At 61.4% G+C, this 13,876-nt stretch overlaps 1 protein-coding gene across 1 annotated transcript in view; it reads left to right on the top strand.

Annotated features, from left to right (window-relative positions):
• SORCS2 (sortilin related VPS10 domain containing receptor 2) overlaps positions 1-10,274 on the top strand; it is a 499,376-nt gene extending 489,102 nt beyond the window's left edge. Inside the window, exons 24-27 of the mRNA XM_061191944.1 lie at positions 2,567-2,666; positions 3,157-3,256; positions 5,871-6,016; positions 7,811-10,274. Coding sequence (XP_061047927.1) covers positions 2,567-2,666; positions 3,157-3,256; positions 5,871-6,016; positions 7,811-7,875 — 411 coding nt within the window. The 3' untranslated portion in view covers positions 7,876-10,274. The remainder of the gene's footprint in view (positions 1-2,566; positions 2,667-3,156; positions 3,257-5,870; positions 6,017-7,810) is intronic.
• Positions 10,275-13,876: the final 3,602 nt, after the last annotated feature.

Genomic DNA, 13,876 nt, shown 5'->3' with positions numbered 1-13,876 from the left:
CCTGCCAATGCAGGGGACACAGGTTCGAGCCCTGGTCTGGGAAGACCCCACATGCCGGGAGCAACTAGGCCCGTGAGCCACAATTACTGAGCCTGCGCGTCTGGAGCCTGTGCTCCGCAACAAGAGAGGCTGCGATAGTGAGAGGCCCGCGCACCGCGATGAAGAGTGACCCCCACTTGCCACAACTAGAGAAAGCCCTTGCACAGAAACGAAGACCCAACACAGCCATAAATAAAAATAAATAAATAAAATTAAAAAAAAAAAAAGGTCCACATCAAAAAAAGAAAAAAGATGAATGGGAAGAACTTCACGCCCTCTAGGGCGGTTTAATTCCGTACCAAGCAGACAGTAATGAGTGTGGACGAGGATGTGGAGAAACTGACTCCTCATTCACTGCTGGGGGAGTGGAAAATGGTGCAGCCACCGTGGAAAGAGTCTGGTGGTTCTTCAAACAGTTAAACACAGAGTTACCGAATGATACAGCAGCCCCACCCCCGGGAGTGTACCAAAGAGAACTGAAAATGTATGTCCACGCACACACGTGTGTGCCCGAATGTTCACAGCCCCAAAGTGGAAACAACCCAAATGTCCACCCACAGGTGAGTGGATGAGCAGAAGTTGGTCCATCCGTACAGAGGAATATTATTCAGCCATCAAAAGGGATGGGATTCTGATCCAGGCTGCAACTTGGATGAACATTGGAAACGTGATGTAAAGTGAAAGAAGATGGTCACAAAAAGCCACAGATTGTGTGATTCCATTTATATGAAATGTCCAGAATAGGCGAATCCACAGAGACAGTGCGTGCTGGTTGCTGGGGGCTGGGGGCTGGGGAGTGGGGAGTGACTGCTCACGGTTTTAGGGGTTTCCTTTGGGAGGAAGAAGATGTTCTGGAATTAGATAGTGGTGGTGGGCATGACTGTGAATATACTAAAAACCATTGAATTGTACACTTGAAGAAAGTAAATGTTATCTCAAAAAAAGATGAATCAGAACCGCAGCCAAGCTCTGAGCTAATCAAGAAGACAGACGCTCATGCAGACGGTCTGGAAAGAGTGACCCGCACGGAGGCACGGATACAACAAGACCAGCAGGACCCCTGTGGGTGGGTGGTAGCGTCCCATTTTACAGACGAGGGAAGTGAGGCTCAGTGAGGCCCCCACCAGGAAGCACAGCGCGGGCGTGGAGCCCCACTGTCACTCTGGCTGCCAAACCGTGCTTGAGCCACTCCCGGGCGGCCTCCTGGTGGACCTGTGCCTGTGTCAGCCTGACCCACAGCCCGTCTCAAAGGGCGTCCACATCCGCACCTGGGGGCTCCCGGCCAAGCCCCCAGCCCCCGCTGATGCGGTGTCTCTGGAGGTGGGTCAGTGGCGGGTTGAGAGGCATCGACCCACTTCTCAGACGAGGAGCTGAGGGCGGAGGGGAAGGCTGCGGGGGTCCCAGGTGCCAGCACGGGGCTCGGGGGCTGCACCCACTCGGGGCGCTTCCGAGTGAGGGCTGGAAGGGAAGGAGGTGAGAGACGGGGGGACCCCACCCCCATTGTCCTGAGTGCTCAGAGTCTGCCACACGCCCGAAGTCAGCGAGAAAACTTAGCTGCGCGCCACGGCCCTGGACAGCAGCCTTGCCTTGCTGCGTGCGGAGCGCGGGGCTCAGGGCGCCACGCCCGATGCTCCTACGAATCCTCACGTTGACCTGAGAACGGAAAGGTGCAGCGACCCCTCCAGGCCATGAGGTCAAGGGGCAGAACCAGGTGTCTTCCCGGACCCTTCAGGTCTGGAGCTCTTGGCCTGTCGTTTACACAGTTCCCGACTCAGGACCCTCGTTCCGTGAGCAGGGAACGGGCCTCGTGGAGTCCCAGGTGCTGAAATGCTGCTCAGGGAAGCAGCCAGCAGAGTCCCCAGGGTATATCCCCCCAAGGCCCAGGGAGCAGAGCCACGGGGACCCCATCCCTGAGGGGGACCCCTCCCCCAACACATCTGCACACACCTGTGCAGAGGGTGACACCTGACACCCACGTGGGCTGAGTGGTTCCCTTCTGAACACCAGGAAAACTCCCCCCTCCTGAACTGCCACACCAGCTGGGCGCCCCAGAGGCCAGCTGCCCCCTCCCCCCACCATGATCCAGCAACATCACCTCCTGGGATTTCTCTGCCTCAGGTGTGGACTCACTCGCCTGCCTGGGTCACCTCTCCTGTCCCTGTCTTGTCTTCTTCCTGGTCTTCCACCTCCAAGAAGCCTCCCCTGATTACTTCTGGGGTTGGGGGCCTCCTGGAGCATCCCTGGGTTTCCCCAACTTTACCACACTCCATGGTCCTGATTAAAACTAGAGCTCTCTGAGGGCAGGGCCACAGTTAGGTCACCTTGTGTCCCATTGTCGGTTCTTGGTGAGAGTTCACTGGTGGCTAGTATTCCCATTTTACAGAGGAGGCGACTGAGGCCCAGAGAGGCTGAGTGGCCCTTCCCCAGCCCCATGGCTCTGGAGGGTCAGGGTGGACATCTGCCCAGCTCTCCCGCTCCCTCTGCTGGGTCCCCGAGGACCCCTTCACTCCCCGCTCTGTGCTTTCAGAGGCTCATGGCCATCCAGCAGGTGCTGAACGCACAGAAGATCAGCTTCCTCCTGCGTGGTGGGGTCCGGGTCCTGGTGGCCATGAGGGACGTGGACACAGGTGAGAGGCCTGGCCTGAGCTCACCTCTGTAGGGTGGGGTGGGCGTGTGTCCAGGCCCCTCAGACGACACCCATTACTGTGGACACTGGGGGCAGAGGGACCCCCTCTGCCGCCCGCACGCACGCTCCTCCTGGCTGGGTGGTTGCCTCCGGTTAAAACCCAGCCACACCAAGGGCCTCACGGTGCTCTCCGTGGACACAGCACGGAGCTCTTGCTTTAATTTATGTCATTTAGAGCCTCAGGTGACCCTGTCCCCGACCCCCACCGTGGACTATCCTCCCCACTTTGGGGCAAGAATCTTTGCAGGAGCTGAAGAGCTGCGTTCTGCTCTGTGCAGCCATGTGTCCACACCAGCATCAATCCGGACGGAGGAGTTCTGTCCACTTTCCAGGAGGAAGGACCAGGGCCGGGATTTACTCAGTGGGGGTCCTGGGCGCCAGGAGGCCGGCCGGTGCCCACACTGACCACTCACAGGCTGCTTTGCTCACAGGTTCTCCAAGCCTGGGAGGAGGTGGAGGCTACTGGGCGGTGGCAGTCCTCCTCATCGGGCTGTTCGCGGTGGGAGCCTTCATCCTCTACAAGTTCAAAAGGCAAGGTCATCCGGCCTCCCTGGGCTAACCGGGCGTGAGGGCGGGGCCTGGGGGGGGGCGCAGCTTCCCAGCAGGGCCTTGGAGTGTTGCGGCTGTGCCTGCGATGGGTCGTGGGGTGGGGAGGGGCCTTGTCTGGACCCACAGCCTGGTTCTGAGTCACCTTGATCGCAGAGGGAGACAGCCGACCGCTCACAACCCAAGGAGCATCTTCCACCCCCATCCTCCTCTCTGCTCCACCCACCCATTTTACAGATGAGGAAACCCAGGCTCAGAGAGGTTAAGTGATTTTCCCAGGGCCACACAGCTGAGGAGTGAGGAGTGGGGCTCTGACCCCAGGCTGTGCCCACCCCCCCATGCTTCCGCCAGCACTCATCCACCCCTTCCCTCCGCAAGCATGATCCAGAGCTGCCGTGTGCCAGGCACTCCACTGGGAGGGGGCTCCAGCCTCCAGATGGAGCGGCTGCACGGGACACCCAGGGCCGGAGTGGGGGGCGGCTGACACCCAGGGTGGGAGTGGGCGGGGGCTTGAGCCGAGGTTCGGTCATCGGGAGGGGTTGTGGTGCCTCTCTACCCCTCTGACCTTAGTCCTCATCTGTGAAATGGATTTAATAACCCTCGGTGCTGGGATTACTCGTGGGCACCCTCGAGGGCCTGGTGAATCTGAACTTACCCGGATTCTGGACCTGGGAATGAGCAAAACGACCAGAAAGTGTCACCAGACTCATTTCCTGCAAAACGCAGCTGCCAGATCTGAGCCCGTTGTTTCTCCCTGTCTTGCTGGTTTGGCTCCAGTGGCCTTGGGGGTCTCCCTGGTTGGGGTCGCCCTTGGGAACAGTCCAGAGACAGAGCTGACCCTCCCCTCCCTGCTCCTCTGAGGCTGAGGGTCCTTCCTCCCCCGAGCCCTGGACACTTCTGGGTCTCTGTCCTCCAGCACCGTTCACACCGGGTGACAGCCCGCCAACCTGCAGGGCAGCCCAGATGGCAGCAGGGCTGGATCAGCCTCGAAGACCGGGCCACTATCCTGCCCTGCTGCTGACCAGCTCTGTGGTCCTGGCCAGTCTCTTCCCCTCCCTGAGCCTCAGTTTCCTCATCTGTAAAAGGAGACTAAGCAGGAGGAGGCTAGGACAAGGGAAGAAGAAGAGGGGGAGAAGTTGGGGAAGAGGAGCAGGGGGCAGGGAGGGGAAGATGGGGAGGGGAGGGGTGGTGGGCAGTCGCAGACGCAGGCCCCCAGCTCCTGCAGACCTTCTCCTGTGCCCGTCTCCCTTGTTGCCATAACGCCGTGCTTAATTGGGACCTTGTGAAAACCACCCGGCTCAGGCCTGGCTGAGGCAGGCCGTGGGGTGTGAGTCCTGAGAGGCTGAACGAGAAAATGATTTAGACGCCGCCTCCCAAGTCAGAGCCGAGTTGGAGGCAATGGCTGGAGTCGGGACCTGCCCCCACCCCTTTCTCTTTCCCTTTGGACCACCGTTTGGGCGCACGCATTTGGGCTTCTCTCAGGGCACTTGAGAATTGCAGGGCGGCAGGATTGCCTGGGGGTGGGCAGAAGGCAGGCCTGGCAGGTTGGAAGTGAAAGGGGCAGAATTTTGGTCTCTTTCAATTGCCTTCTTCAGACCCCCTGAAGGCCAGATTGCAGTTTCCACAAATTGCTCCAGATTTATCACACACAGTGTAAATGGCCCAGAAGGAACCTATTACCTTGTCCCCAGAGGAGGGGGAGGGAGGAGGAAGGGGAGGACCTTGCAGCAGCAGAGAGAAATGCCCCATTTGTCCAGAGGCTTTAAGCTCTGTGGAGGCCAGGGAGCTGGGCTCTCCTGGCTGACGCAGCAGTCAGTGAGTGCTGGGCCCGGCTGCGTAACAAACAGCCCCTAAGTCTCAGAGGCTCACAGCCATCAAGTGCTACAGTCCACTGGGTCCGGCCACATGGCCCAACCCGCCCTGGGCCCTGAATGTGCATCCTGCCATCTCAATATTTCCAGAGAACTGCCAGTGTCGGTGAGTGGCTCTGAGGAAGCCCACTCTCCTGCTGAGTCTAGTTCCCTCTTCTGTAAATTGGGACCATGGGCTCTTTTGGGGTTTTGCTCCAACTAACTGGGGTGTTGAACATGAAGGAACCTGGTCCAGGGGCCCCGAGCCCAGTCCCAGCTGAGGCAGAGGGGGCTGTGCCCTTGCTCTCCTCTCCCTCTGCCCTGGAGGGTATGGGAACTTGAGGACGGTGCAGCCAGCCCCAGAACCCCGGGCAGGGCTCAGCAAGCACCTCTCAGAGCCGGTCAACATCATGTGCCATGTGGGAACGCATGCCAACCCAGCCAGAGCCCTGAGGTGCAAGGTGACGGGGACCTGAAAGAAAAGAAAACAGCCTCTCCCTGCAACATGCCTGAGGGGAGACGGATGGACAGCAAGCACCCCGTGTGCGGGGGCAGAGGGACACCCAGGGCCGCGGGAGCTCACGGGAGGGAGGGCTTCCTGGAGGAGGTGGCGTGGAGCAGAGGCAGGGCAGGAGGCAGACCCAGGAGCGATGTCAGCACCACACAGAGGGATGGCCCAGGGCTCCGTTGGGGGCTTCTGGGGACAGGCATCCTGGGCAGAGCCCTGAGTCCCCACCTCCGTCCCGCAGGAAACGCCCCGGCAGGACCGTGTACGCCCAGATGTACAATGAGAAGGAGCAGGAAATGACGAGCCCCGGGAGCCGCAGCCAGGACGCGCAGGGCGCCGCCCGGGGTGAGGAGTTTATAGATGATGAGCTCCACTCACAGCCTCTAGGTAACGCCCGCCCCGAAAACCCCCTCCCCTCCCTCGCCACCTGCCCCGCCCCCCGCTGGCTCTCCCCACCCTCACCAGCCGCTCTCTGCACCCCCTACACGGCGACCGCCCCACCCCTGGGTTGCTGTGAGGCCCCCAGACAAGCAGCCAGGAGGACACACCAGAAACGTGTCACCGTGGTGGGTTGTGTTGTCACCGCCCCTTTATCCCCTCCCAGCCGTATCCACTGTGTCCCCGGAGCTGTGGGGGGTGGAACCGCTGTCCTCACCTTTTACATGATTGGAGGTGAGGCTCAGAGAGGTGACGTTGCTCACCCAGGCAGCACAGCAGACCAGTGGCTGACCTGGGATCCAGATGCAGGCCAGCCGGACCCCAAAGCCCGCGCCCCTCCTTTCTCCCTGGAGTGGTCGGGAGCTGACCACCCCCTCCTCCAGCTCCCCGACCTCGCAGCCCCACAGTCTCCCAGGGCCACCAGCCCAGCCGGGCTCCTCTCAGAGCCATGGTCCGCAGCCTCCCGGGACCGTGACAACAGCTCCCATTTCCCGGGCACTTGCTCCCCACCAGGCCCAGTGCTTCCCGACACGGTCTCGCAGCCAGCCTGGGAGGCAGGCCCTAGCCGTGTGTCCATTTGACAGATGGGACAGCTGAGGTTCACAACAGCCACTCAGTCTCCCAAGTCACTTAGCCGATAAGAGGCGCAGCCGATTAGGTACCCTTCCCCCGCGCTGCAGCCCAGGCTCGGGGCCAGCTCCCCCATGCGCCCCAAGACCCCTCAGCCCAGGGCCGTGGTGGCTGGAGAGCGTCAGGGCCCCACGCGGCCTCCCGGGTGGTCACCCCCATCTTCATCAGGCGGTGTCACACCCCACGTGAAAGGTGGTGGCAGAGGCTCCCAGTGAACCCGGGCTTCCCAAGCTCGGGCAGAGGGGTGGGCATCCCAGGGAGGTGAGAGAGCGGCCCTCCTGCCTCCGCAGCTCTTTGCCGCCAAGCCCCGAAGAGCAGTGATAGCGTAATAATAAGGGATTCTTTCAATGGAGCGCTTAGTGTGCGCCAGGCCCTGCCCAAATCCTCAGGGGCAGTCCCTTCTGGACCCCCCCTACCATCCTTTAGGGGAGGCCATATTATCGTCCCCAAGTTACAGATGACAAAACCGAGGCCGTGAGGTGACACGCCTTGATGAGGTCTCCCCCGGCACACGGGGTTCACCACCCCATGCCCCCCGGCGGCCCCGCTGGAAGCTCTGGGCCGCTTCCTCCCCCCGTGCCCGGGAGCTGGGGGGCTCTGGGCTGCCCGTGCTGGCTCCTTCCACCAGCCACACCTCCGGCCCCCAGGCTCAGAACGCAGCCCCGCCCAGGACCCCGGCAGACCCCTGCCCTTCTGACCGTCACTGTGCCCTTCTCTCTCCTGCTGCCTCCCGGGGCCTTGCCTTGCCGCCCTGCAGTGCCCCCTGCCCGGGGGGCACAGAGCCCCTCCTACCTCCCCCTGCCGCCGACGCCGGGCCGGCCACTGCAAGGCAGTGGGTGTGGTGCACGGTGGCGGGCATGGCCTCACCCCCGGAGGCCCCCTGGGTCCACTGCTTGTGCCGGCGCCAGGAGAGCCCACCCACAGTCACGCCCCCAGGAAACCTAGAGACGCCCACCCCTCCGCGCCCGCGTCCAGGCACGACCCGCAGGGCTGCAGGAAGCGCGGGATGCCCCACACGCCGGTCGAGGCCACACCGTGTCCCGCACGGCCCTCCATCCTCTCTCTGCCCCTCGGCCGGGCGTGTGCTCATGCCTGGCGTCTCTGTGCCTCCAGGGAATCACTCCGGCGTGGTCCTGAGCGTCAACTCCCGAGAGATGCACAGCTACCTGGTGGGCTGATGCCGCTGGAGGCCGCGCCCAGAGCTCTCTCCTCTCCGCCGCTTCATCCCCCGTGGAGGGCACAGGACCACACGTGCCACCGGCACGGGGCTGGGACCGGCGTCCCCTCAGAGACCTCAGAAAAGCCTCCTCCTCCAGCTGTGTCCACGCAAGGCGACAGATGCGCCTCTGTCCAGCTCAATCCCGCCCAGCCCACGGCCGCCCAGGAGACCCGCCAGCTCCCGCCCCCCCGGACACCAGGCCACGTGCCGCCTGCTGCACTGCCTGCGCCCCCCCAGACTCTGGGCACTTCTCTGGACCTCACACGGCCGCCCTGGCTGCCCACGGCTGGTCACCGCAGCCGGGCCTGACTTCTCGGGGCCGAGGCTGGTCCCCCTGAGGCTGGGAGAGGCCGGGCTCTCAGCACCGCAGACCCGCCCCATCACCTGTGCCGCGGGCTCCCGTCCCAGCAGAGGGACAGCGGAGCCCTGCTTCCTTCCTCATAACCTCCAGGAAAGCAGCTCCCACCCACAGGGCCGTCCCTCTGCAGGGGTGCCCACCGCCCCCTCCAGAATCCAGAAAGCCAGTGGTAGGCCCTCCCAATACCGCCTTCCACACCTCCCGCTGTCCTTCCTCTTTTTAAACTGCAGGTAATGTAAATACCTCTCTAGGTAGCTGTTTGCATTTTGGGGGGGGAGGGGGGGTGTTCAACTTCCTATTTTTATTGCCAGGCAGTAGCCCCATTCTCGGGAACCCCTTTTCCAGAATGCCCAGGGATGCTCCTCTGCCCCTTCTGGCAGCCTTCTCTCCTGGGGCCCACAAGGCCAAGGCTCTCCCTGGCTTCCCCCCCGCCCCCCCCTCGCCCCAGCCCCCCACAGGGTCCTAGGGATCCAGCGCCTGCACTTCCGAAGGAAGCCAGCAGGCGGCGCCCTCGCACGGGGTTCCCGCCTGCGGGATCCCATCTTAGTGGCCGCGGTGGGAACGGCCTCTAGATGCCCAGAGTGTTCTGTGCTTCCTCATAGCTTGAGGGACGCACGTAGAAACCGGGAACCAGGAGGGGTTTCGAATGGCAGAGCCCGAAGGGCCGCCAAGTAGTGTGCTCCTCGTTTTGAAGATGGAGAAACTGAGGCCCAGAGAGGGAGTGACTTTCCCAAGGTCACACAGCAAGACGGCAGCAGAGGTGCCCAGGAGCCAGCCCCCTGCTCCCCGTGCAGTGTGATTCCACTCACTCACAGACGCCTAGAATCAGGGACACTAGGGATATATGGGGGCAGATTTTCACCTTTTGCCTTGAAACTGGAAATCAGTATCCCCTCCCCATCCTCTCCCTCCTCCCCCTCCCCCCACGCCAGGCTGGGCTCTCAGGTGGCCGGGGCCTTCCCCTCAGAGGTGGGGACACCAGAGCCCAGGCTAGGAACTCCCTGGCCGTGGAAAGTCCGGAATGAAGCCTGGGGGGCATTAGCCCACTTGCCCAGAAAAGAAACGTGGCCTGCGGGAGGGAGGCTAGGGGTGCATCCTCACGCCCAGAACACGTGGGAGGCCCTGAATCCTTGTGGAGTGGGGGACCCCTGGAGTCCAGCTCCTTGTGTCACAAATGGGGACTCAGACCACCCGAAACCAACTCAGAAGGGGTCACTGCAGGTCACGGGGCAGGTGACGGAGGCGTCCCTCTCCCCACCCTGCCGGCCCACCGCCTGGAGCTCCTGGCCCAGCCCCGCAGAGCTCGCCCTGCAAGCCGTCCTCAAGACCCTCCTCGGGGAAGGGCTGGGGCAGCGGACCCCAGGCTGGAGCTGGGGGGCTGTGTGGGAGAGGCTGGGCTCTCCGGGACTTTGCCTCCCCGCAGCCTGCCCGAGGTCGCCAAAGACGGCTTAGGAACCCTGTGTCTTGCTGTCCACCCGCACCCGGCCCGTCCTGTGAGTGTCAGAACCAGGGTCAGACATGAGTCAGCACTGTCCAGGTCCAAGGTCAAGGTCAGCAAGGACACAGCCCCCAGCTCAGCAATGCCTGCGGGTGACGACCCCTTTGCCCTTCCTTGACCCTCAGCTTCATTCTCTCTGTTGGGGTAGGGTTTTCGCTTTCACTATTTGTGTTTTTCATGTATTTTATGTCTTTATTTCTATTAAGAGCATTTTGGGTGTGTGGACCCAAGAACCTGGGAATAAGTCAGCACCTATAACCTGATACTTTCCCATCCCCATAATCATATCGATCAACACATAGGTCTATGGATTTATCTGGTTCTACATTTGAGGTTCTGTGTATTTGGTGTACAGGTACACGCAGGCACCTGGGAATAACGGGCTGGGCTTGGGCAGCTAACGTTTCATTCAACCGGGTTGAGCCCATACTTCGTATATGCACATAACAGAGATGCGATCGATTCTTTCTTATTTTTCCTTTTTAAAAAACAATAAATCATTTGTGATGCTTTTAACAAAGATTAAATTAATACGATCAGCGTTTGCCTTATTATGAAGCTGTGTCAACATTTCCCTAAACATTCACCCAGGGCCCTAGAATTTCGGTGTCAGGGACACTGGGAGGGGCCGGGAGGAATTCCCGCACTTTGGGGGGCAGGTGCCGTGACAGTGACCATCTCCATCACGGGATCGGGACGTGCCACCCCCAAAGCAGTGATGTCACCACACCCTCACACCCGTGTCACCTCCCTTCTCCCCTGATGGCCGGCTGAGGGGCCCTGGAGCACAGCCCGTTTGCCAGGTGAGGCGCAGAGGCCAGGGGTTGAGAGCCTGGCAGGTGCACCCCAGCCGGACGGAAGCCCCTCGTCCCTGAAATGCCGTCCGCTTGTCTTCGAGGAGGCAGAGGAGCCAGGAGCAGATAGGAGAAGGCCGGACGTGGGCAGCTCGCCACCCCGTGCACACGCACACTCACACGGACACACTTAGACTCACACAAATACAGATGCCCCCCTCCTTCTCTGGATCACAGTGTGTGGAGTTCAGTATCAACATCCTCAGAAACTTCCTGCCAGATCTCCTGCCCCTGCAAACCGGTGCCAGGCCCTGGGCCGGGGCCGTGAGTGCACGAGACGAAGTCCCTGGGCCTGAAGGAGGCCCCGGGCTGGCGGGGAAGCTGACGATGACCACAGGGTCCAACGGGAGGTGAGGGCCAGGGGCAGTGACCCCAACCAGTCCTTCCATAGCGGCCATGTTTGAGTGGGGCCAGCAGGACGAGAAGGAGGGGGTGCGTGGGACCATCCAGGGCGGGGGTGCTGTGCCGAGGCCAGGGTGGAGCGTGTACGTGTGTGTGTGACATGTGGTGTGTGTGTGTGTGTGATGTGGTGTGTGTGGTGTGTGTGTTTGGGTGTGTGTGTGGTGTGTGTGTCTAGGTGTGTGTGTGTGAGATGTGTGGTTTGTGTGTGTGTATGGGGTGTGTGTGGTGTGTGTCTATGTGTGTGTGGTGTCTGTGTGTGATGTGTGGTGTGGTGTGTGTGTGTGTGTGTCTAGGTGTGTGTGTGTGTCTAGGCGTGTGTGTAGTGTGTGTGTGGTGTGTGTCTAGGGGTGTGTGTGTGTCTAGGTGTGTGTGTGTGTCTAGGCGTGTGTGGTGTATGTGTGTCTAGGTGTGTGTGTGGTGTGTGTGCATCTAGGGGCGTGTGTGTGTGTGTGTCTAGGGGTGTGTGTGTGTCTAGGTGTGCGTGTGCCTAGGCGTGTGTGTGGTGTGTATGTGTCTGTGTGGTGTGCGTGGAGAGACAGAGACAGAACCCAGGAGCTGGCACCCACGGTGTGTCTGGAGAGCTTCAGAAACTGGCCTTTTCCTCTCCTGTCATAGCTGCCAGGCCTCGGGGCAGTGGGGGGCAGGGAGAATTCCTTCCCCCTCTGGTGGATGATCTTGATTCCCACTTCCGTGCGTGGCGGCTCTGTCGGGGGTCTTCTCCCTGGCAGAGGCTGGTGGGTGTGATAAGACGTTTGCTGTTCCCATGTCGATCCATCTGGAACATTTTCCTGAACAATGGACCAGACTGGGGCCAGGGAGCCACGTAGGGGCCTTGGCTCTCAGGACGCCCCATGTTGCAGTCAGTGACAGCTTCATGGTAGGACGTCGAGGACACAAACGTGCCCACATGGCTGGCTACAAAGTGCAGGTGCTGTGATCACGCTTGAGCTTCCCGTGAGCGGGGCAGGTATGAGTGTGCCCTGTTCACAGAGGAGACTGAGACGCTTGGAGGGGGAAGTTATTTTTAGCCCAAATAAGAGGCATTGCTCTGAAGCTCCAGAGACACCCCAGATCCCAGGCAGACTCAAGCTGGTTTTCACCCAAGACACCCAAGTTTGGCATCCAGAGTCATCAGGTAGCAACGAATCTTGAAGGAACAGACGGAAACATGCAATGCCCTTGACAAACTGGAATCAGAGGAGCAGAAATACTTCCTCAAATATCCGCTGGGCTCGTCCCTCCAGCTCTGTCGCTAAAACGGAAACCCAACCAGTTTCGCATCATCAATAAGAGGGTCCCCCTCCAAGGACCTGGGGGCCTCCTTCCGGCCAGGGAGCAGCTGCAAGGCCAGCGGGCGACTCTGTGGGCCGGAGGAGCACCCCCTGCCCACGGCGGATCCCCAAGGGGAGGTGGTCACCTGCTTCCTGTGTGGCACGGCCCAGGGACCCCTGCAGAAGACCCCCGGCACACGGTGACGCTTCCCCCGGAAGGCGCCAAGGCTGGTGTCAAGGCCAACACCCATTCTGGTGGGGATTCGTGTAAAGTCAGGGTCAGGACCCTTTCGAGAAGGACCCCACTGAGATGAGAGAGAGCACGGTGGCCCCTGACCTCTGGCCCCGCCGGGCACACACCGCGGGCTGGGCCTTCCCCCGTCCGACACAGACAGGGTCACCGGCAGCAGACCAGGCCTCTGCGACAGAGCTGAGAGCCAGCCGTGATCACATCTGCACACAGACCAGCTGGCGATGACCTCGATGACCTCGTGCCGTCCAGGCTGAGTGTGCGGGGGCGGCTCCTTCACCATCACGGCTCAGGCCCCAAGCCCCCTCCTTCCAGACCAGGTCACGGACCCGCCCAGTCACCGCATGGCCCCACTTCCCGACAACAAGGCATCCGGCTTCTTCCATCCTCCCCAAGTCCCCTCCCCAGGCCCACCCTCAGCCAGGCCTTCCCAGCACCTCTGGGACCCCCAGCCGACCCTGGGCCTCCGAGGTGCGTGGTCCCCCCGCTTCATGAGGACCAGCCCAGGCTGTCCAGCCACAGCTGTGCCCGTGGCAGCATCCTTGGTCCTAAGGAGACAGGGGTGGCCCTGGGGGGTGAGCAGTCTCTGTGTGGCAGCTGCTGTCCACTCAGCAGGACCAGCTGGAGGAGAAACCCACGTCCCCCGAGCTCAGCTCCAAGGAGAGCCGCCAGATGCGCCCACCGGGCTTATGTGGTGAGGGTAAGGCCAGGGCGGGGCTCTGGCCACTGCAGCCCAGCCCCTGCTCATCCCGATTCCATTAGACGTGAAAACACCTCGCAAGCCCCAGCCTGCTAGAACGATCACCACGCGCTGCCGTTTCCACCGGGAAGCGATGCCCAGGGGCCGGCCCAGCCACCCCCAGCCTCTCCCGGCTGCGCGTGGCCCATTGTTGCCTCATCTCCACAACGGGGGCCCGCGAGGCCCGGGGGCTTTGGCAGCCCATCGAGCTCAGACTTGCCCGTTGCAGGCACTAAGTGCACCAGCCCAGGTGTTTTAATAGCCTGTGCTCATAACCCACTGGCATTTGCATGATGCTATAATTAGGTTGTTAATCTCCGACAGTACCGGGCTGGGCAGATGGCACTTCGTTCCAAAACCCTCCCTGGCTCCACGCTGGGACGCAGCACCGTTCTCATCATTTGCGGCTCACAGATTACGGCCCCGGTGCTCAGCCCTGTCAACGGCCCAGCAGTACCTGGCTGCGCAGGGGCGGGAGGGGCCGTGCCGGCAGCAGAGCCACAAGCCAAGGTGACCGCAGTGGTGACGGCAGCTCCCACTTAGTCTCCGCCGTGTATCAAGTCCGATGTGGGCAACTTCCACGCACCG

The sequence above is a fragment of the Eubalaena glacialis genome, chromosome 5 (assembly GCF_028564815.1).
Source record: "Eubalaena glacialis isolate mEubGla1 chromosome 5, mEubGla1.1.hap2.+ XY, whole genome shotgun sequence".
In the NCBI taxonomy this organism is placed as follows: domain Eukaryota; kingdom Metazoa; phylum Chordata; class Mammalia; order Artiodactyla; family Balaenidae; genus Eubalaena; species Eubalaena glacialis.
Note: the sequence above shows the minus strand (reverse complement) of the source record. Positions and strands in the feature narration are given on the sequence as shown.